This window comes from Solea solea, chromosome 2 (assembly GCF_958295425.1).
Source record: "Solea solea chromosome 2, fSolSol10.1, whole genome shotgun sequence".
NCBI classification, from domain to species: domain Eukaryota; kingdom Metazoa; phylum Chordata; class Actinopteri; order Pleuronectiformes; family Soleidae; genus Solea; species Solea solea.
The window spans coordinates 19,178,489-19,202,143 of NC_081135.1; the positions used below are offsets into that span (position 1 = coordinate 19,178,489).

General features: G+C 39.5%; 4 protein-coding genes across 5 annotated transcripts; all 4 read right to left on the bottom strand.

Annotated features, from left to right (window-relative positions):
- Positions 1-466: 466 nt before the first annotated feature.
- On the bottom strand, positions 467-11,015 carry katnal1 (katanin p60 subunit A-like 1). Its single transcript, XM_058618260.1, has 11 exons — positions 10,903-11,015; positions 9,348-9,521; positions 8,490-8,659; positions 7,470-7,638; positions 7,250-7,377; positions 7,041-7,146; positions 4,682-4,840; positions 3,997-4,123; positions 3,774-3,908; positions 2,991-3,117; positions 467-1,931 (listed from the first exon to the last, which is right to left on the bottom strand). Exons 2-11 carry the CDS (start codon positions 9,516-9,518, stop codon positions 1,733-1,735), a joined length of 1,491 nt encoding a protein of 496 aa, XP_058474243.1. The 5' UTR covers positions 9,519-9,521; positions 10,903-11,015; the 3' UTR covers positions 467-1,732.
- Positions 11,016-12,283: 1,268 nt separating this feature from the next.
- Positions 12,284-15,856, bottom strand: zgc:101559 (Ras-related protein Rab-33B-like). 2 transcript variants are annotated; one of them, XM_058618269.1, is made up of 2 exons: positions 15,231-15,856; positions 12,284-14,214 (listed from the first exon to the last, which is right to left on the bottom strand). In XM_058618269.1, the coding sequence occupies exons 1-2, from the start codon at positions 15,486-15,488 to the stop codon at positions 13,774-13,776; spliced, it is 699 nt and encodes a 232-aa protein (XP_058474252.1). In that variant the 5' UTR covers positions 15,489-15,856; the 3' UTR covers positions 12,284-13,773. The 2 variants fall into 2 exon arrangements, with proteins under 2 accessions (XP_058474252.1, XP_058474251.1); XM_058618268.1 differs by having other exon boundaries at positions 12,284-14,220; positions 15,231-15,853.
- A 1,911-nt stretch (positions 15,857-17,767) lies between these two features.
- kbtbd7 (kelch repeat and BTB (POZ) domain containing 7) lies at positions 17,768-21,009 on the bottom strand. The gene has a single exon (XM_058618250.1). It carries the CDS (start codon positions 20,667-20,669, stop codon positions 18,798-18,800), a length of 1,872 nt encoding a protein of 623 aa, XP_058474233.1. The 5' UTR covers positions 20,670-21,009; the 3' UTR covers positions 17,768-18,797.
- A 1,221-nt stretch (positions 21,010-22,230) lies between these two features.
- wu:fc50b12 (uncharacterized protein LOC103911624 homolog) lies at positions 22,231-23,324 on the bottom strand. Its single transcript, XM_058623037.1, has 3 exons — positions 23,069-23,324; positions 22,772-22,935; positions 22,231-22,576 (listed from the first exon to the last, which is right to left on the bottom strand). The coding sequence occupies exons 1-3, from the start codon at positions 23,087-23,089 to the stop codon at positions 22,339-22,341; spliced, it is 423 nt and encodes a 140-aa protein (XP_058479020.1). The 5' UTR covers positions 23,090-23,324; the 3' UTR covers positions 22,231-22,338.
- Between the last annotated feature and the right edge of the window lie 331 nt (positions 23,325-23,655).

Genomic DNA, 23,655 nt, shown 5'->3' on the forward strand with positions numbered 1-23,655 from the left:
ATACAGCTTACCGGAAATAGCTGTGCTGGCTTATTGAAAACCAGGAAGTGACCGTACATATGTATAGTCACTGTCTAAGCAGACAGTGGAAATGGGCAGATGACAAAATGTATGTAACACAGATCCTAGTGGACCTCTGCAGACATGGAAATGGATAACTGACACCTTGCAAGTCCAGTATGTAAGAACTAGTGGCATCTAATGGTCAAACTGCAGGTTGCAACAAACAGAGGGCTCCCCTTCCAGAATGACAGGCCTGCAGAGGCCTTCACATACCAGAAAGGATGTACACACACATTCGCAACTCTTTCCATGATTATGCTCTCTCTGTCTCTCTCTCTCTCTCTCTCCCTGCCGTTTGCACCTTCTCCTTTGTTCATTTTTCTATGTAAGCCATGAGATAACAGAAGATAATAGAAATTCCTCTCACCACAGCTAAAACACTATCAACAGAGGACAATGGACAGGTTGTAATCACCTCTTTTATTAGTTGACAGAGAGACACAAGGACACATTATACATTAGATAACACAATATGTTATTCTATGGGTCTCACTGTGCTGCAAAATTATTTATAAACTATAATAATAATTGACATTGATAGTGATACAATTCTGAAATGCTCAAGTGAGGGATTTGGACATCATCTTCAAAACAATTATAATAAAAAAGGTCTTTTACAACTCAGTGCTTCTCAGGAAATCTTAAAAGTAACATGTAGAATAGTAAAGATGCTCAATAGCCAACATTAAGTTTATTTTGAACACACCTGTATGTGCAGTTAGGATGGTGCAACAGGCAAATGTACACGTATCCTATGTTACTTCAGTCTTTACCAAAAATACAGGTACATGTACATTGAGAGTCCAATTTTAAACAGTCTTAAACAGATGCTGTGCATGGCCATAAGTGCAGCCAAATACTAATATGAATTTGATCATGTTACTTTTGTGATAGATCACCAGAAATGTCTCTAAATTGTTTTTGTAACATAAATACTGATCACACTGACAATAATAAATAATTATGCGAATGTGGAGTATTTTTGTGTGGTGTACCTTGCACACTAAAAAAAATAGCTTGACAAAAATAATCCAAACTCAAGATGTACTTATTATTATTAGCTTTTTCCTTTATTACAGTGTTCTTGACTTCAAGTAATCTGACTTAAAGGTGCAATATGCGACAAGAGGCAAGCCCATTAGAACACTCACACATGTTTTTTGAAAGCTCAGAGTTCAGGATATCGTGTAAACGGCTTTCCATTTCATCATTTTTAATTCCACTTGAACACAGCACTAAACACAGCAGGTAACAAGCCATACAGTAATGTCAGAAAGTAGTCCACAGTGTCCAGCTGAAGGCAACCCTCTGGTTCTGCTCGTGGTTTGTAAGTAACTTGATGCATTCAAAATAGCACAAATCTGTATTTATGGTTTGTTTTCTTTCGCGCAATACTCTTGTTTTGGTCTGGCTCTCAGTTTTGCATTTTTGTACCTTTAATTCTTAGCATTAACAAATCCACCTAATTTTTTTAATTCTTCCTCAGCTCATTTAAGTCTGTGCAGCTGGACTGCATGGACAGTTGTATAAAAGGTGCAACAAAAGGAAATTAAGTGAAAGGAGATCAGGTTATGTTTTCTCATGGGCACCAGTTCTCTCGTGTGAACTAGAGTTTACAAGCCCTCCTTTAAAGGCTCTGTTCTCCTCTGGGTCTAAATGGTTTTCTTGTCTATACTGACCCAAACTCAGCCATCCAGGCTTCGTACTTTTCCAGGTCAGTAGCAGAGACTGACTTGGAGATCTTCTTGAGTGCGAGTGTGAAGTCCTCCATTGTCACAGGCATCTGCAGCTCGTCTTTAGAGAGAGCTTGGATCTCCTCCAAGCCCAGGCCATGGATCCGATGACGCATTGCCATCATGGATGCATCCCTGACATACATGTAAGGACGGGAGAAGAAAGGGGCAGAGGACAAATGGCTGTTACTTGGCACACATACTGTACATGAGTATGCATCACTTTAATGTTTCATGTGGGCGGCCCTGGCACTTGGCACTATTACTATTGCAGCATCTTCCATGGCTGTCTATAAAGCAAGAGCTGCTAAAATTGCTAAAGTGATGATGTCCACTGTGTCTCCCACTGTTGGGTGTAGTTTGTCTGACAAAAAACAGCAGAAAGAACAACCTTGTCCAAGAGCTCTGTTTGAGCTGTGTAATGATAAATACATAAATAGAATCTGATTGGCTCACGGCTGAGTTGCTCATGTTACTGCAAAGTGAAGCAGTGGACCCAAAATACAGCTCAGCCATGTTTGACTCATTCAAAGTGTGTCTGCTGTAGACTATGTGCATTACAGTATTTCTATTGTTCTGAATTCCACATTTATTGTTTTACCCTGAAAAGGGGGATAAAGTAGAGGCTGTGATTAAACCCCACATGTTACAGGTGATGTGTGGATGATAGTCACACAAATTCAAGGTTACTGAGATGAGCAAAGACAAATTGGGCAGCACAAAATAGCTGTCATTGCCAACATAGCTATAGTAGAAAGAATGCCTACACCAAGGACACCAAGGAACCGTGTCGTGCCGTGCCGAGGTCGAGTAGAGTCAGTGGAAATATGCCATGTCTATGAGAGTCTTAAAAAGTACTCCATAAATAAAATATTATTATGTGTATACAACCTGGTAGAGAAGTAAGGATGTCTGAGGGTAGTAGGGGTTGAGCTCGCAGGGCTGGTTGGTTCTTCATTCAGCCACAGCTGGAGGTTTTAGGGTTGTGTTGGGATTAAGTTGTGGGGGGGCTCTAAGCAGGAAGCAAATTATGCTCTCCTGTTTTCATTCGCTGCTTCTGTCTAAGCACATCATGCCTCAAAGACTGGCTCCATTAGCTACGTGTGTAATGTGTGGTAAATTGTTTTGGTGGCATTTTAAAGTTGCCCTCCTCTGAAGGTAATATGAAGTGTACAGACAGTAACAAACACACACCTGCAGACGTTGGTGATATCTGCTCCAGAGTAGCCCTCCGTTTTCTCAGCGATGACGTCCAGATCCACATCAGCAGCGACCTCCACTTCCTTCAGGTTGATCTTTAGGAGCTCTGCCCGGCCCACAGCTGCAGACACACAACACAACAGTTGATTGATAGTTGTTAACTATTAATACACTCCTTGAGTAAATAAAACACTATTGATCATCATCCATTGTCTCAATCAATATTCTCTATGCTCTTATCTTAGATGGGGTGATTTGAGCAGTGTGTTAAGCTGCTTTCAGTCACACAGTGAACTCGAGAGATTCCCCACAGACTTTCCAGGGGGGCTGCATGTGTTAAAACGCAAATGTCTGCAGAAGTCTCCTGCCAGCCACATGGCATCATTTCTGCAGAATGTCTGTGTGAGCTCAGGCGAGAACACAGCAGGAGAAACCCCAGAGCATCAACAGCAAGTGAATGGGTTTTTTAACATTTTCCTGAGGAGTTAATGGTCTCGGGTCTTTTCAGGTTTTCAATATAACATTCTGTCAGTTTTGTAAATTCTGTTCCAGTTTTGGGGAAAATTGATGATAAAACACGGCACATGTGAGTGGACACTGTTGTGATTGACAGCTAGGTGACATCTGTGAACTTGCAGATTCAAAAAACTGACATGGCACCGGACAAATTATGAATCTCAATGCTTCACAATGAGAGTCAATTTTGTAACCAGAAGACTATGTCCATTTTTACATACAATTTATTACTTTGTTGTGTTCTGTGGGTGGTGAAGTTACCTGTGGGCAGGGGGATGTAGATCCTCTTTTCAAGCCGTCGTCGTAATGCCTCATCAATGTCCCAGGGGAAGTTGGTGGCCGCAAGAACCATCACCATCTTAGAGGGGTCATCATTCTCCGCTGCTCCCCCCACACCTTATTACACAATTCATATAACATACAATTATTTGTGGATTTTTTTTGCAGAATCTGTGGAAACTCCTTCATAACTTCTCCTACTCACCATCCATCTGTACTAGAAGTTCTGATTTGACCCTACGGCTGGCTTCATGTTCATCTGATGTTCCTCTTCTGCCACATATGGAGTCAATCTCATCTACAAAGATGGTTGTTGGTGCATAAAACCTGGCCTAAATGGAAATAAACAGGAAGGTTGTCTCACAAATATCTGAATAAAAGAATATAGCTTTTATCCAAAGTTCTTAACACTTTGCCTCATTTCAACAACTCACAAAACCTATGACAGTGGGTTTTTTAAGCAAGGCTTTGACCTGGGACAGAGCTGGGGAACCACCAACCCTGTGATTAGTGAATGACCCACTCTGCTTCCCATACGCAACTGATTTATAATATTAATTAGTATTCTTATTTTTTATTGTTTATGCTTAAAACTGTGATATGGTTTTAATGGATTTAATGGTGTTATGAGCGCACAAGGTGTTTTGTCCCTTAACACTCCAACACGTTTTGTTTTATACTGACCTTAAGTGTGTTTAACGGGTTTTCATTGATTAATGGTGTTATGAGACAAAGCACAGACATACATAGTTCTGTGCTTTCTGTGCCACCATTGCACGGTATCAACTTCACTTCTCTTACAGAACATAAAACTGAGAATACAGTTCAGTTTTGTTGTGTGGGGAAGTAAATTGTAGGAGAAAATGTTGCATAAACACATTAATACTTACCATTTCGAACAGCAGTCGAACAAGTTTTTCAGACTCGCCCCTGTATTTGGACGTAAGGGTGGAGGAGGACACGTTGAAGAAAGTGGTTCCACATTCTGTGGCCACAGCTTTGGCTAACAGGGTCTTTCCTGTTCCTGGAGGGCCGACCATTAACACACCCTGAAACAAACACACTAGTGTTAAAACCAGTGCCTCGACAAAACACACGCAAACACAGGAAAGGAGCAGTGGCGACAACTTTTCAAAGTCCGAAACTGTGACTATGACAACCCGGTAACAGAAAACTGCATATTCACTTCAGTATTCCTGCAAACAACAGTATGTAAGATAAGCAAGGAGCAAGGTTGATAAACATACAAAAGAAAATTGAGATTGTGAATATAACACAATCTGAGAAATTAATTTTTTCAAATGTGACAGAAAACCAACAGAAACCAAGCTGATCAGATCAGACTTAACAGTGGCAGTTATTCAATTTCTTGCATTTCACAAATATACCACTGTTGTTATTTTTAGTTTCCACTGCATAATTTAACCAAAGAAACGTCTTTATTTATTGTGTTTACTGCTTGTGTACCTGTGTATTCATCCATAACCAACAGAAATAGAGACAGTGTACACAACTGAAACACATTTTTCATTATCTTTGGTAGCTAAAACCTCAAAATAATGACATATACGACAACACACAGCCTTGACAGATTTGTGAAAGCTTAAGAGAGAGCTGCAACACTGATTTGCAGTTGTTTTGTTCCTGTATTTTCACCCATTACATTTAAATGTCAGTGATAAAGAACAGAACAGGACAGAGCTGCCACCCCTGATGCAAATCTCTCCAGTTAACATGAGTCAGATATCACTGCTGCTCTGATGTACAACAATTTGGCATCTGGTTTGTGTGCGTTGCCATGGAGATTACATGTTCGGCACTATGTAATCCCCACTGCCGTCATACACTACAGTGGCTTATTCTCCCAGCAGGACGGGGCAGACACATTTTCAACACCAAAAAAAACATGAAAAAGGGAATTTGTCAGAATTTCAGAGTGTGTATGATGTGATGTACTAGAATGATGTTTGTAATAACCAATCAACATAGACTTCTTGACTAAATAATGAAACCAGTGCACCTGTGTCCTAGTTTTACTGCACTTTCACTTACCTCAAAAAATGTATCTGAAAAACTGCACTCAAATGAGTAAAAGCGTAAACAGGTCAGTGATGCATGCAAGTATCTGACAAATGGATAGCACTGTGCTGTGGCAAAATGATGAGCCCTCACATGGCAGGCCTGAGGGGAAGAGACTTCACATGACATCAGACTCAGAGCAGAACAGGAAAAAACTGTTTTACTGTCTATCTAATCCTGTAGATACTGAGAGGAGGCATGGTCGAGCAGGCCCATTTACAAAGGATGTTAGTCGTGATGACATATGAAAGAATTCAAGTTGTGTACATATTTCAGCAAAATAACTACTGTATTAGAGTCACATGTGGAATAGTACTGTGTGTGAGACACTATATCACTTCATATCTTAGAATGGAGAAAGTTTTGTGCTGTTGTATGCATGACACAACCATCCTTGCCCTAGAAAACAAAAACATAGCACAACAGAAAGGATTCTATTAGAAATATTGTGGAGCTTCATGTGTAGATCTCTGGGCCAACACTTCCATTTTCAGTTTGCTGTGCACAACGGTCTAACCCACAACTAACAAGTGTTTGGCTATCCTCTAAAGTAGCTCAATTAAAAAGCCAAAAAGCCAATGCATTTCTGTTAGTGTGTTCTACCACCGTTGTGCTCAACACAGACTGTTTAACTCCGAGAAACTAAAGCCTGCTGAAACCTTATTGGTCAACCTAGACACAGAAATTAGATGAGATACAACCTTAAAAACCATGTCCTTTTGCCAACAGATTTTATATTTTCACATTGCAGAATCTCAATATAGTGTTTCATGTGAAACTGCAAGCATTACTGTCTAGGGCTGCAAAAATTTCCAAAATTCCTGAAATAAGGTTCCCAATCCCATGGAAAGTTCCTGGAAATTTACCAAGAATTCCCCACCCATTTGCAACCTTATTACTGTCTCTTATTAATATCACTTATTAATATCATTTGGACCTAGAGTTGGTAGTAATCGGAACTGAAAACTGTAGGCTTCAGGAGTGTTGTGTGCATGGTTAAGACTACAAAGATGGCTGATATAAGTCAACAACTACATGGATTCAGGTTGTATTCAGATTGTACTAAGTTTGATTCCAAAATAATTTGAGAGGCTCACTGCTTTAATGCATTCATCTATTGGTCTGTGTGATTTCTGTGTGATTTCTGTGTGTCTGCGAGAGCGATTGTACCTTCCAGGGTCGACGAATACCCTTAAAAAAGTCAGGCATCCACATGGGTAAAACTACAGCTTCTCTAAGCAGCTTCTTTGCATCCTCCAGATCAGCGATGTCCCCCCTACAGTTCACAACGATAGTTCAGTCAGCAGTGCCAAAGAAAACCGCCCGTGCAGCAGACAGTGTAAAGCAGCAGCCAAGAATGAATGTGTATGCTGACATACCAGTGCACATTAGGGTTGCGGGACACAATATCTCTCTCCAGCATGTCCACCAGGTCACTGTCATAACCTGTGCCATCAAATTTCTTCTGATCAACATCTCCTGGTGAGTCCCCAGCTCCTTTCTTTCCCTGAAAAGATTGATAAAACCAAACAATTTTTTATATTTTTAGGGGACAGGTTGATGTAAAAATCAACCACCAATCATCAACTTCAGTCTGACCTTATCGTCTTTGGCCTTTGTGCCTCGTGCATCTCTGTGTCCCGGCCGATCAGGTTTAGGGTTTGCCTGACCACGGCCTCCTGGTACCGCACCTCGATTCTGGAGACCTGGAGAGTCCCTTCTCTGCTGTTTCATTGCACTAGTGGGACGTTTCCCTGCAACAGGGTTCCTACCGTGAAACAAATACAGCTTTTTATACATGGGTGGGACACACCTACAGTAAGATGATCTGCACTGGGGGGAGGTGTGGCATCTTAAAGCTGCTGTCAGGTGTCTTTTGGCAAACTTCCTCTCCAATGCAGCCAAGTGGCAACTGGTAGTGACACCACCCATAAGAATCTGAACTGTTTTGAAGCCTTGACATTGTTTAGAGCGCTGTATTGAGGTTTTGCAGCTGGAAGTTTACAGATGTTTTCCTGGAACCAGACCCTTTTTGGATGATACCAGCTGTCAATCACACTGGTATCCACTCATATGTGCTGTGCTTAATTGTCTATTATCCAAAATTGAAATCATACGCCAATGACAAAGACCTAAAACTAGCAATTGAGACTATGAACTCCTCAGGAAAATGTGAACAGACATTATACATCAAGTAAGAATTAGGTTCCTTTTTCCATTATTTTTGCAGAGCAGAGTCTCCCCCTGGTGACTATTGAAAAAAAAAAAAAAAAACGTACTTCCTGGTCAGCTTCAACTGGCAAACCAGAAAACTATGTCCACAGGTCTATGGTTGTAGCTGTTAGTATTCCTCTCCATCTTACATCATCTTGTGAAAGCATCTAGTAGAGTGGGGCATTTGTTCACGGTCAAACCGCCCAACCTAACAAGCTGAGGGGATTTTTAGAGTTCTTGCTCGTGAATAAATAATGTGTTGTGGGATACTTGAAAAAATTATCCTAGACTTACTTTCAGACTATCAATAATAATCTCTTCTGCCAGAAACTAAGGAAGACAAGGTGACTGTGTAAACAGATTTAGGTCCCCACAACATAAAGAATACCAGGTACACACACACACCTGTGTTCTGCAGGGATGGGTGGAGGCCAGACGACTGGATCCTCTGGTCTCTCGTCATACTGAAGCGCAAAAGGTGCAGGTGCATCCGCTGGCTTCCCTAACTTTAGGCTCTCCAGTGTTCCCATGATGCCTTTCACCTGCTCATATTCCTCGTTGAGTTCCTGCCTAACCTAAACACAAACAGAGTAATAATAATAATGATAAGAGTATTAAATTAGCAGTACTGCCTCACAGAGCATCCCACAATGAAAACAGCTGCTGATGTGTGTAGTAAAAGAAATCTGGGCTCATGGTAAAGCTTTTAAACAGGTTTTGTGTTTTTAAGATAATAATCATTCACTCATCCATTGTCTACTGCTTTACCCTCCACATGAGGGTCACCACCTGTGACCCTGGAGCCAATTCCAGCTGACATAGGGCAAAAAGCGAAGTACACCCTGGACAGGTTGCCAGTTCATCACAGGGCAAACATATAAATACAACCATTCGCTCTCACACTCACACCTACGGGCAATTTAGAGTGTCAATTCTCCTCTGCATGTTTTTGGACAGTGGGAGAACATACAAACTCTACACAGAAAGGCCCTCGGTCAAACAGGGATTTGAACTGGGGACTTCTTGCTGTGAGGCAACAGTGCTATAGCCATTACACTGCTGTGTGTCCCAAGATAATAAAACAAAAAAAGGAAAGATGGGACTAATTTCCACTTGCTAATAGTATCATGCTGAAATGACATAAGAAGAATTTACAATATTTGCCTCTGAGCAGAAAGTAGAAAATAGAAACAATCAAGTTAAGTTACAGATAGTTCAGTGACATTTGTAGGAGAGAAGCGGTCAGGGATTCAAGGAACTCACTTGTTGCCATTTAACTTTGAGTGCGGGGTCTCTGAGGGACTGATGGTGCTTGTCGATTTGTTGAAGGACGCCCTGGTAGTATACTATGGAGGAGTCATAGTTTCCCAGTAGAGCATACTCACGACCTCTCTCGGCATTGTCACATATCTCTGCTAAATCCATGATGAACATTAGCTAAATGTTGAGGGAAAAAACAAACAGGTGAGTTGGCAACATGTGATTCTAAACATAGATGATATATTGTATGTTTACATGGACAGCAATAGTCGGATGCTAACAGTCTGAATAAGACACTGCCATTGTCAGACTATGTTCTGGAATGCAGCTGCAACTAATTGTGATTCTCGGTTGACTAATTACTTGTAGTTGCTTGGTCCATAAAATGTCAGAAAATTGTGAACAATGTCCATTTTCTAAACGTCAAATATAAAATGTAATAAAACCATAAAACAAAGCATGTGTTATGTCATTGAGGGGGAAACAAACAAGAACATTTTCACATTTAGGAAACTGAATGTGGAAAATTTGTTTCTATTTTTCCAAAAGGATGTCTCCTTTTTCAAACAAATTTGATCAATCAACGATCAATCCCAATTAATATTATTATTATTGTTATTATACTACTACTACTAACAATAATAATAATAATAATAATTACTATTATTATTATGAACTGTCCAGGGTGTACCCCGCCTATCGCCCGATGTAGCTGAGATTGGCACAGCACCCCCCGCGACCCTCTGGTTGAGGATAAAGCGGTAGATGATGACTGACTGACTATTATTATTATTTACTACTACTAATAATAATAATCATTATTATTATTATCATTATTATTATTATTATTAGTAGTAGTAGTACTAGTATTGGTAGTATTATATTTTACATTATATCTATTCTGTATATATTCTTTTTACATTGTATATATTTTTCCTTTATGATTGCCTTATATAATATTTTTCAAAAATAGTATATACGTTTATGTGCAATACAATAAATGCAAATGTTGCAATTCAAATGTGGAGTTTGACATTACACTAAAACTCTACATTCTTAACAACTTAAGTCCAAAGTACATAAACAGGCGTTGCTTTCCTAGTACGTGTTATATCTAGGTCAAAACCACATTGTAAACCCTGTTTATAACAAGATGATGCTGCTCCACCAAACAAATACACAGAACCTGCTACACCCGGCAAAGCATGGCGCTGCTTAAGCTATCTCATTTTCATGTGAGTGTGATTTGAATTATTGTTTTTATTATCGCAGAGTAGACACCACACCAGACTGTTAAATCAGGCCACTATTCAAATGAGCCTCCTCTCTGCCTTGTCTGTTACCCTAACGTTAGCTTTGCTAGCTTACTGTTGCTAGGCCACATACACACGCACAGAAAACAAAACGAACCCTGTCGTTTTAATAAATAACGTAAACGTCACTTAATACTCTAAACAGGATTGGATACATATACGGCTAAACAAAAACAACAATAACCGACCAGATAGACAAGTGGTAATCATAAACTAAATGTCGAAGCGAAACTAAATGGTCATACCTGTGTGAAAAGCACTTGGTTTTATTTAATTATCTGAGTTCGAGGTCCGCTGATGAGGAGTGTTACCATGGCCGCAGAAAGACGCCGTGTGTGTGAGAGGAATACTGACGTTCGCCTGCTGTGCTGCGTTCACTGACCTGTTGCAAGCTGGTAATCAATCACCGTAAAGGAAAAATGGTAATTGATCAAGATAGTCGCTGTGAAAGAGAAAGCAACTTTTACAAAGTATGCCATGGTCTTTCTTTCAGCAGCACAGTACGTGTTACAAATGGAATATACGCGCCACGTTTTACTTCACATTTAATCTAGTAGAAGAGACATCATGAAGGACAAATTACTAGTTTACATGGTTTCGTAAACATACCATCTAAACGGTGGCTATGCGTGAATGAACCACTGGATGGCAGTACAAGTCGAAACTAAAACAACACATGAAGCGCTCAGACAGAAATTTTGAATTTGACAGCTGATCGAGAACAAATGATCATATAGGAAGCTTTATAAATGGACATTTTAAAGTGAGGATGCCTTTTCAACATAAAAGTAGGATGGAGGTGCTGTTTTATTAAACATTATACAGCAATACTACACTAATAGAATAGCAAGCATTGTAAGTATTAAATGCATTTGTTATTATGTAGTAGATTTGTGTTGAGTGAATTATAAATTGAAAGTGACACATTGAAAGTAAAAATTCAGCAATTTCCAGTAGACTACTGCTATTATTACTACAAAAGTCTATCATTATTAACACCACTTATGAGGGTCACACAGGGAGATGTAACAATATAATAATAATAATAACAATAATGATAATAAATCACTGAGCTTTTGACAACCATGACCTGGAAGCACAAGGATTAAATGAAATATGTGCATGTTACCAGAAAATTCCGTTACCAGAAAATTCAGTTGGGAATGCTGAGTCATACTAAGTAAGTAGTTGTGCTTTTGCCTTTTATTTGCACTTGATTTACCCTCCCTGCCTTTGATCTGCCATCTCAGTTCATTGCCTATTGGACAAAAATTGCAGAAAATAAAAATAAATGTGATTACACACTTACAAAAATTGCTATGGGTAGTGTATTAATAAATCATCTTAAATGCTACACACTGGACCTTCAAGTCCTCATATTGAGTCAGAACACAGATCTGAAACACCCAATGACTTCAAACAGAAAGAATATCCTAATGTTGCAGAATTCAAACTAGTGGTTAGACAAGTACAGTGTGCTGTTTGAGTGAGTATTGGTGAATGATGCAGCTGCAGAAAACTACCACATTTACCTCTCATTATTCCAAACAAAGAAGAATAGAATAGAATTTAGAATAGATACTTTAGAATAGAATTTAGAATAGAAAACACCACAGAATGAAAAAATGCATGGATACATCAAATTTTTAATGATTTGCTGCTTTACATTTTGACAGACCTCCATGCTGTTGTTTGCATTATTGAACACATGCAAACTGTATCAGCATTTTTTGTACCATATTTCTATTGGGAGTACACATTCAAGAACAGCATCAAAACTCATGCTGCAATCAAACTTTTATTAAGAACATAACTTTAAAACAAGAAAATGATTGCACAGTTTTCTTCACAGTTTAATTTGACCTTTCTAGTCCCTTTAAACACCCTGAAATAATTTTTCCTTCCTTATTTAATTGCCCTCAACTCACTTGCTACATGTACTCTGCAATGCTCTATTTTGCCAGAGAGTGAGTTTAAGTGCAGTCTGAGCTACAAACATTTGTCGTAACTCCAGGTCGATTTTTGCATTTCACTGAAATGTTGATTTAACATAGTGCAAACTTTGATAAACACTATTATCCATACTGTCACAGTTTCAGGCTGCAGGGAAAGTGTAAATCCATTCTGTTATTTCTATCTTTTGATCATGACAGGTCTTTGGGCAGTCAGCGTCAGGGTTTGGAAGCGCAGTTGAACTCCACTCAGCATCGTTATAGCTCCTGAGGGCACAGTGACCTTCAGCCACACTGTGTTTAAAAACCCCATTTCCTGAAAAGGTAGGAGACTTTATAGAAATGCCTTAAAACTCAAATCTGGACAAAGGACAAAGAAAAGACTGGTTTCCCTGACAAACTCATACATTCAAAAAAGTTGGGGCCAAGCCAAGTTTACCACTGGGTCACATATTCATTTCTTTTAATTACACTTTTTAATTGTATGGTAATTGAAAATATCAGGTCTTGCAACTTTATAAGTGGTACTATACTTCCAATTCTTGCTACATACACGGTCATCATTTTCTGATTCTCCTCTTCATTACTATGTCCATCACAGTAGCATGGCAATGTGACAGTTATTTCGCTAAACATGCCGCTTCCTCCCCATCACATGTGGAAATAATAATGGAGACAGACGCCGCCTTCACCTGATTTGTATGCTGGTTACCACGGCAACCACGGTAGCAAATCACACACTTGAATGTTACAAGAACACACAGGTGTGTGCAGTGCTGACTCTGACATTGTTTGGATAAGAAATGCAAAGGTGCTGTTTTACTAGTCTTTTCACATTATGAAGTACTGTAATGACGGCAAAGACTAAGCCTTTGGTGGTTGACCTATTAATTGTGGAACTTTCCACAACAGCGTTAACCTTTTCAGTCTTGCAAGCTCTCCCATTTTTTTTCAAGTGTAGTGCAAACATGTTCTGTACTTCAGAACGAGGTTGGTCAGTGAAAACACTGGAAATCTTGTCTTTGTACTTTTTGTCTATTGAATAAAGGTTCAAATGATTCAACAAATTGCAGATTTCAGTTTTTAATGCAATTTGAGAAAGTGTCCCAGTTTTTCTGGAAATGGGGTTTGTACACAGAGTACATTACGTAGATGGAGGTGACCTCAGCACTGACAGGTTGCTGCTTCCTGCTCTCCCTGGTTCCACAGCTGCGTCACACTGCTCTCACTCAGTTGCTTCAGTCTCAGAGGTTTGCGACTCTTCAGCCTATAAGCTATGGTCAGAAAGATAGCATCAACGTGGTCCTTCTCAGCAGGGTCTTTGGCTGAAGTCTCAAACAATGGGAAATTGTAGCTGTCTGCAATGCACTGGGCAGTTGCCGTGGGGACCTCCCGGTGGTCCCTCAGGTCACACTTGTTTCCTACCATGATGCGAGGCACCAGGGGCCCCACACAGTGTCGACTGCACTCCTCAATCCACTCAGGGATGCTCTCGAAGGAGGAGAGACTGGTCACGTCATACACAAAGATGATGGCGTGGACACCGCGGTAGTAGTGCTCCACCATACTCCTCCTGAAACGTTCCTGACCTGCTGTGTCCCAGATCTGCAACTGGCACAACAAAAACAAACAGTGGTAAAAACTTTTTTATCTGAAAATGGTGGAGTTATTGCATGTTTTTCTTACTGTCACCAATCCCAAGAAAACACTACAGCCTATCGGTGCTTCTTGCATCACAGTGGATATTGAACTTCAATAATAATTTGCGGTATTACATATATATATAAAAAAATATATGTTGTCATTCAGACCAAATTGCAATACCGAAAGAATAAATCTCATCAGCATCGGTGTCAGCGAGCCAATAAAGATGCAGCATGCTGTTTGACCGAGATATAACAGTCCTTGTGATTGGCTAATAGACAGGGCTTAACAAGTGTGTGTGTTTGTGTTTTCAGAGGCCGGTGCTTCTTTAATGAAGGAAGGTATTTTCAGAAGATCTAAAGAGGAGACAAATGTTCATCTTTAAGAAGACAATCAGACCAGTTGTACCTAATAGATTTTATATGATATGAAACGTTTTTTGTTAAATGTACAGCAGCATTTATTGATTTCTTTTTTTTTATTATTGGTGAGATTCCTCACCTCACCATCTTTAAACATACAAAAGTAATGGAAAAGATAAATAAGATATCCTAGAAGAGAGTTAAAAAGACATGTACACACATATAACAATAGAAAGGATTGGCCTACTTGAATTATACTGTTGTAACTGTATTGCCTTATTTGGACATCACAGTGCAAATCATTACAGGTTTTTGATGTGAAATATTAAACCCGTTTTTTAAATGTTATTGCTAATACTTTTTTATCCTGTGGACTTAAAAGTATCTTCAACAAATTGAAGCCATCAGTTTTTTAATGTTGTTTATTCTTAATGAAAGGGTGTGTGACTGGTTCATAAGATCAGTGGCAGTAGTGTGTATGTATATGTATGTAGGCATGTATTATTTTGTTGCTGAAGGTGTTGCTGTTGTTCATGACGACAGTATTATTTGTTATGTTGTTGTTTGTGGTGGATGGTAGAACGTGGAGCCTTCCAGTGTTTTGTTTCCACTCACCTTGATGCTCTCTCCATCCAGCTCCAGCGTTCTCTCTCTGAAATCGACCCCGATCGTTGCTTCTGGGTTTTTCAGGAAAGTGCCACCGCAGAATCTGTAAGTCAAACACGTCTTTCCCACGTTGGAGTCGCCGATAACAATGATCTTAAATATTCGTGTTTTTGCGGTGTCATAATCATGCTGTGAAGAGAGCTCTAAAGAGTCGTTTCCACAGAAAACGGTGTCAAATTCCTCCCCGGGTCTGTTTTCTATTGCCATTGCTCTTCATCTCGCGACCGGCGCTGAGATACCGCGAGAATTTGAGAGAACACAAATGGCTGTCTGGGCTGCGTTTGACTGCACTGAAATCACTCAACTGTGCATCATGTAAACTCACCCTCCGTGACAAAAATACACTGAATTCACACATTTCATAATAAACTTTACCATGTGTTTGTTTCCTTGTTTATTCGAATGTAATGCAATTGAATATGGTAACAGTAAAGGAAGCCTGAAAACTATTGTTAAACAGACAATGGATTGTAATCTTTTTTAGAATAAAATACAACTTTATTGTCCATCTGAAGTAGGAACATTGTCTTTGGACTATAAATTATATTCTATTCCAGAATATTCTAGTTTAGTATAGCTCTGTTCATTTTTCTGTAATGTTACAAATGTTCAGTATTTGCTTCTTATACTGTAAATTATTATGAATGCTTATTTTTACTAAATAAAAATGTATTCACTCGTAAAAATTAATAAATGTAATCATTGATAAAAAACCTAGCTACAAATACATTCTGTAATCCACATAAAGTGTTCATGATGAGATTATTATTTTTCTACTCATACTTATATACTTATATATAGTATAAACATTTGTTGAAAAATAATATTAAAAATGAATATGAGATCCAATGTTTGTTGTTATGGCTCCTAAACAGTTTGGGAGATGATGTATGTAGGTTTATGTGTATGTATATCAGCAAATATACGTAGGCCTACATGTTTTATATTCAAAATAAAGATGCATATCTATTTAAATGATGAAATAAAGACAGTGGCCGTTACATTTAATTTTCCTTTCCTCTGTATTGGGTTCACCAATGTTCAAACCTTCTCTTTCATTTACAATATCACATTAAATTGTTTTTTTTCAATTTTATTTTCAAACTCCAGAAAAAGAAATCAACAACACCATAATGCACACATGTTCTGCATAAAGACAGTCTATTTGACAGCAAAACAGCTTTAATATCCAGACCATGTGTTATCATAGCCAGCCAATCACCTCCCCCCAAACACACACAAAATATGTTACTCTGGCTTTCCATTATGGAGACACAACAGTGAAAGCTACACTCAGTTACCAGTTTATTAAGTACAATCAGCTAAAACTCATTATACTGATCACACCTTCACACAGTGGTTGTAATGTTAATTGCACTGTTTTAAAAAGGAACCAACTCTTTAATACAACACCAACTTGGTGTTGTATTACAAGTTGTGTTTCTAATATTTTGTCAACAACGTTCATATCAATGATGTTGAACATTAAAAGCACTTCACTGTGAGTTAGATGAAGATTATAATCTGGTAACTGAGTGTATGTAGCGGCTGATTAGGGGAAATGGCTTTGTAAAAGCTGTTTACATGCAGACAAAATGTCCTCCAAGTAAGAGGATTTGTCAGGACAACACAACACTCAAAACACCTTGTGAATTGATTTGTGATTGCAACATAAATCTTATATTAAAATCATCGATACAAAAATGCTCATGCACATTCACAATAAAATACTTTATAATAAATTCAATATGTTTAGAATTTGTCACCAAAGTCACTCATTTTCACCATCTAAAAAAAAGTCAATTATGGCATAGAGGCTTAAACCTGAGTGAACATACAATGGCTTCTACATTTCATACAGTAGTTTTCCATCCATCAAAAGCAGGTGTGCTCCTGTATTTAAGCTAAACACAAATACATCTCTCTGTATGTTTTATATCATTTTAAAGCACAAACTGATTTAACATCAACATGTTAATTTATTTACCATAGGACGTATTATTTAGCATGTGCACATAGTTACACATGTAAAGTTTTTGTAGCTCAGGAAGAGCTTTGTCAAGTGACGTCACCTGTGTATTTCAGCTCAGGTTTGCACACTAGAAGTGTGTAAAAAGATGTAATAAATATGTGGGCGCTATCCAATTACATCACACTGTGGCAGTGGTTCCCAATTTTTATGTCATTAAATGCAAACAAAAACACAAGCCACTGATAATGGACTCAGGAACAAAACGTATCTTTTCTTTCCTGTAAGCTCCCATTTCCTCGACATTAGGGATGCAATACAATACTCTGTATTGGTAAAATACTGGTCAAAATCACTGGATTACACTCACTGAATCAATCCCTGGAAATAGCTATAGCACAAATGTGGTGTGAACAGCTTCATAGTTTAGTAGGTCTAAAATGACTGTATCAGACTGATATCGGTATGGGTAGATATTTGATGGTATCGCCAACCCTATTAAATGTTGGGTACATATTGTACTGTATATAGTGTACAGATACAATCAGTCAAAACAGAGCAATATCACCAGAATCTCTGGGGGCAGACAGTTTAGTCAGTGTTTCAAGCTAAATGACATTTTAATAGTGATGGAAGGTTTTGAGTCAATCAAGATCAACAATAACAGCAAATAGTTACATTATTACAACCTCTTGTCTGTTGTTGTCATAAACTCTTGATTCTGCACTGCCCTCTAGTGAATGTATTGCTTGATAGCAAGAGAGCAGTGAGGGTGAGGGCTACAGAGTTACGATGCATCGCTCTACAAGCATAAAAGCACCATAAATGAGCCTTAAGTGAGTCTTGATAGCTTTGATTTACATGATTTAGATTTTTTTTTTTACTGGTGGCAGTAAAAGCACTTACAAATAAGTAACAGTGGCTCAATTCCACACATGATTGCAATGCAACTCAGTGATTCATTATCTTATTTGTTAAACAGAGCTAAATTAAACATTACATTTTGATTTTATGAGCTTAGAGACAAAAGTAAACACACAAACCTGGAAACAAAACCTCTCCTCCCTCAATGTCTGTCCTAATCCTGTCTCATATTAATTTTAGGTGTAATACCTGCAATACCCCTCATTCAACCAGTGCAATTGTGCTGAACCTCCATTCTACATAGGAACTCGTTTCCAAACAGTTGCATCTCTATTATATGTTTTCCCGTAAAGTAGGGTGGTAATGGTACGCATATTTTTTATCATTCTGTTTGGCGGGAGACATTATGGTCCACTTTTACGTTGTTGTCCAAAATGACAAAGACAGAGGGAAAAAAAACCTCATTGCCATTCTGTACCAACTGGTTAAGTGTGTCTTTTCTTCCCTCCACATGTAAATCTTCCACTTCTAAGTATTTTGTGTATCCACTCCCAGTTACCGGTTCAAATACTGTATTGAATTTAATTCTGGATCTGTGATCTCCACTGGCAAAGAGAACCCTGTAAACATTCTATGAATTACAAATAATTGAAAAGGTCCCTTTGTCACGGTTTGAAAGTTTACTACCAGTTCTCATCTGAGAAAGAGCTAGAGCTGCCAGAATCAGAGTCTGCGTCTGTTAACCCATCAAAGTCCCAATCGGCACTGGAGCCACTGTCATCGTCCTCCTCTGTGGAGAAGCTGTGAGGTGAGCCCAGGCATGCTGGGTACACACGCGTTGAAACACACACAGGTCCCAGCGTGGACACATACACAGCCATGACATTCTTCCATGTGTCTCTGGCTGGGTCATATTCATGGATGAGGACCCTGTTTTTGTTGTGCTGCAGTAAAGTCTGGGTAAGGAGGAGCAGCTTGTTGTTGTGCTGGATCACCTGATAATTTAAAGCTCGACTGTCAATAGGTATATCACCCAGCCTCTTCCATTCCCCCCTGGCTGGACTATAGGCTTTTATCACCGGGGTGTCGCACACACAGATAATCTGGTCCTGAAACACGCAGGCCTTGTGAAGCTTGTCTCTTCTCAGTGACCCACAGTGACGCCAGCGGTTCCTCTTGGGATCGTAGCAGAGCATTCTCCTTTTATTTACCACATACAGGTGATCATTTAATGTCACCACCTGCATTTTACCCAGAGAGTGAGGCAGAGGTGCCACAAATGTCCACTGGTTCCTCTGAACACTATAACACTCCACCTCCTTCAGTCTGACATCCGTCACAGGATTTCTCCCGCCCAAAAGGTACACATGGCCGTTGAGGAAGCACATCCCTGAGTGTATCCTCCCCAGAGGCCTCTCTGCCAACTCCTGCCAGCTGTTAAGCACTGGATTATACAGCCAGAAGTGTTTTGAAAGGTGGGAGGCAAGGTACAGGTTGTTTTCAGGTGAGGCACAGGCGATTAAGGACTCCATGGTGGAGCGTTTGTAATCCTGACTGCTGAGGTCCTCTAAAGGAGGAGCCACGAAATACAGGTCCTCTGAGTAGGGGTCACAACACAGGATGTGGTCGTTTGGCAGGCCGAAGAAGAGAATCATTTCTTTTGCACTTACACCAATTCTGTTTTTTGGTATGCCCTGAGCTTCGGGCACTCTACAGCTGTCATCTGCAGACCTGTTGAAAAATGATGCAAGGAATTTCTCAATGAGTGGCCTTTCCATGAGACCCTCCAGGTAACACCTGTCCTTATCGGTAAACAAGTTCCAGCGTACACACTTGAGCGCCTGCAATGCATCCTCCCTTTTCTGTGGAACATTGGCTTCTACCCACTGCAGAGCAGCTGAACATACGGTCCTCTCACAGTCCACGTCCAGAGTGTCCAGACACAGCAACTCCTTCAGCTGCACCAGTTCCAGATCACATAGCTCCCCTCCATCACACACCTGATTAAAGTTCCTGGCTATGAAAGCCTGTGCGTCCTCCTTCAGCTCCGGGTTGTCGTAGGTGTCTGCAAACTTCAGTATCCCCACACAGTTGGAGAGATCCAGCCGCCTCGTCATGAAATTAGAGCAGGCTTTCCTGATGTACTCGAGCTGCAGCATGTTGGCGGCCGCGTACAGCCTCTGCACGTTGCCCTCCGTGACCGTCACCATGCCCGTGTAGCAGTACTCAATGATGACGGACATGGACTCAGAATCCACGCCGCGGATGACCACTCGCTCCTGCACGCTCTCGTTAAGGCCGCCGGTGAACATGCTCTTGAAGTAAGGGCTGGCGGCGGCCAGGACGGTGCGGCTGCACAGGAACACTTGGTCGGTGTCACCTCCCGCTGACCCGCCGCTGTCAGCCAGCGACTCCTCCTCGCACTCCACCCCGATGGTAACATCAACGAGCAGCCGGCAGTCGTACAGTGACTTCAACTCCGCGATCAAACCCCGAGCGTGATTCACGTCCTCCAGGACCTCCGGGCCGCTGAAGCCATTCAGAGCCGAAGCCATCGCTGCGGAATCTTCTGCTTTGCGTCGAATGGAAGCGTCAAATAACAAATAACATACTCACAATGGTCTGCGCCGACGAGACACGTTGTTTTTGTGAGTAATAGTCAAACATATGATGTGGAGGGAGAGGTTACCAGCTTCCTAACGGCTGAGCGGTGTGAACGTCAACATTCCCCGACGTTCCCATTCCCATCTCCCGACGACCAAATTGTCGCGTTTAAAACAGAAACAATCCATAAATTATACGCGACACTTGGCTGTAACCACAATGCCAGGTTCCTTAGATTAAATTATGACTCAGTATTGTTGTCTGTTTGAGACTTGTGAATGACAAGTAATGAAAAACAGTGTTATTGTAGGCACGGTTGGACTGAGCCACCACATCCGAGACATTGACAAAATAAAAGACTCATTCCAGGATGTCGTGCATGGATATTCGTTATTTCCCCGTCATTTTAAATCCAGCAAACTCTAAATGGGATTTGATGACATTCTCTGCGTTCATCATATTCTAATAGCTGGAATGGACTCTTAAAATGCAAAATAAAGTATGTGTAATGTCTTGTTTTGAAGGCAATGTTGTCCTGACTTCCGCTAAGGGTCACCGCTCATCCACCCAACCTTGCTAAGCAAATCCTGGCCCCTGATTGGTTTGCGTAAGTAGGTCAAATTATGTTTGGTTGTGAGTGTCACCCATGGTGTCACCCTGGAGTTGAAAGTAGTAGTAGTAGTAGTAACAAAAATAATTAATATCATTGATTTATCCTCATGGGGAAAAGAACAAGGTAATAATGAATATAAAAACTAACATATATGCACACAGTACGATATAATATAATATAATATATAATATAATATAATATATAATATAATGCAATACAATACAATACAATACAATACAATACAATATAATATGATATGATATATAATATAATATACACACTATCGAAAATATATTAATCTAACATTTAAAATATTATAATGATATATAAATTGTATGATATATAAATATACATGACAAAAGTGATGGTAAACGAATAATTGTTACATAGTAGTAATTGTAAGACTATTACAGAAACCTGAACAGTGAATTTGGAAACAATAATATATTGTCAGTTATGTTAAATTTCATAACTTTAGAGAACTCGTTTATGAGTGTGACTGATTAAGTCATGGGAAAAGGCAGTGATGTAACAATACAAGTGCAAACTGCTTTTTCCATTGTTCTTTATATTACCATGAATGCCTATGCTACTTAGCTACTTAGCTGTCGTCACAACATGTTGTGACTACAGATGACTTGTTTTCCGTGCATACTATATGTTGATGGTAGTGTGTGTGTGTGTGTGTGTAGCTCCCAACATACCATTTAACACATTTAACAATAATAATTATATATATATATGTATATATATATATATATATATATATAATAAGAATAACTTTTTAAGAGTGACATAAATGCAATAACAGGAATTCAAGATGGAACCTGAATATTACACTTGACATCTTTATTGCAGAGACAAAAAAATACCACAGTAATATCCACATTCTATTCTTGTTATGTAATTCAGTGATATTCAGACAATTTAAGTTAGATCACTTTCAGTGTGCACTGTACTATGATATATTATACATATATCATAGAACTATGGCAGTAGATGCATTTTCACCCAGTGTATCTACTGTTGAGCTCATTGATTCTGCGTAGTGCATCTTGGTTGTGGATGGTTTTATGGACTGTGATGAGGAAAGGAAAGGCGGATGGCAGCTCCACCCTGCGGCTCAGCTTCTGGTGGCCCCAGTGGAGACAGCGCAGCTTTTCTGCCAGGTCCCTCCTGCCTGCTCGCTCCAGTCCATCCTGCAACAGCTTGGTCTTATTGGGCTTGTCCCACGACCGCTCATACCTGTAAAGCAAAGAAAAAGTCCATATTTGAATCTTTTTGATTCCCTAACCCCTTAAATACACTTTTATGTTTAGTGTTAATCCTCAAAAGAAAAACCCTGTGTGCATCATGTTGATGATTATGTGCAGTAAGTGATTTACAGAATCTGCTGACAGTAAATACATGACAGAACAACATGATAAACACATGCTGTACCAGCTCTCCAACATGGTTCTGGCTTGGACAATCTTCTCTGTGGATGTACAGTGGAAGCGGCCAATCTCTCTTCGGTTGAAGCCAAGCTCATAAGCAACTGTGGCCCACTCAAAACCAAGCTGAGTGGAAATCTCCTTGAGTGTCTTCAAGTTAATTACAGCATCCTAAAAAACAAAATAAAAATGACATGCTGACTGTTCAAGGTGGGAAAACATAAAGCTGCACCATTATTACTTTAATAAAGGTGCAACTAATGTCAATACATGCTCATTTACATTACAAATGGATTGCACATACCTCCTGGGCTTTGTTGGGCATTATCTCAAATTCCAAAAGATCAGCAGTGCTAGTCGCTCACTATGTACTTGTTTTCTAAAATTAAAAGTAATAATAATTTGATGAGAAGAGAAAATAGGTAGGTCCAAAGTTCCAAATAGCAGAGAGCTGTTACTCTCTATGTAAAATGATCATGCTGTGAGTGTTACTGGGGAGATCCAACATAAACACACTGAGCAGTTAAATATTACACAACTTTCGCTCCAGAATTCCATGTGAGAAATCTGTCAGGTTTAAACCGCCCCATTATGTACAGTAGGTATGCAGATGCAGTTTGTTTTCATCTGTACAGTACTTTGGTCAACAATGTTGTTTTTAAATGTGCTTTATGCATAAATTGGTTTAGAATGGATATGTGGCCTACAGCATGTCCACAGACAATCTGTGAAACTTCTTTTCCCTTATGTGTCTTTACAACATAGTAGAGCTACAATTTAGGGAAAATGTCTAACTGCAATTTTTATTAGGTATTGTAAGTATGATTTAATTTGCAATGTAATTTAGTGTACTTTTATGTTTATTTTACTACTGTATGTGTAATAGATTTA

Coding starts and splice junctions, on each gene's coding strand:
- katnal1 (XM_058618260.1), bottom strand. CDS start 9,518: ATGTTCATCATGGATTTAGCAGAGATATGTGACAATGCCGAGAGAGGT. Junction 4,841..7,040: donor GTATTCGTCGACCCTGGAAG/GTACAATCGCTC, acceptor TGTTTGTTTCAG/GGTGTGTTAATGGTCGGCCC. Junction 3,118..3,773: donor CTACATCCCCCTGCCCACAG/GTAACTTCACCA, acceptor GTGTGTCTGCAG/CTGTGGGCCGGGCAGAGCTC.
- zgc:101559 (XM_058618268.1), bottom strand. CDS start 15,488: ATGGCAATAGAAAACAGACCCGGGGAGGAATTTGACACCGTTTTCTGT. Junction 14,221..15,230: donor TGGATGGAGAGAGCATCAAG/GTGAGTGGAAAC, acceptor TTGTTGTGCCAG/TTGCAGATCTGGGACACAGC.
- kbtbd7 (XM_058618250.1), bottom strand. CDS start 20,669: ATGGCTTCGGCTCTGAATGGCTTCAGCGGCCCGGAGGTCCTGGAGGAC.
- wu:fc50b12 (XM_058623037.1), bottom strand. CDS start 23,089: ATGCCCAACAAAGCCCAGGAG. Junction 22,936..23,068: donor TGCCCAACAAAGCCCAGGAG/GTATGTGCAATC, acceptor TTTGTTTTTTAG/GATGCTGTAATTAACTTGAA. Junction 22,577..22,771: donor AGAACCATGTTGGAGAGCTG/GTACAGCATGTG, acceptor TTTGCTTTACAG/GTATGAGCGGTCGTGGGACA.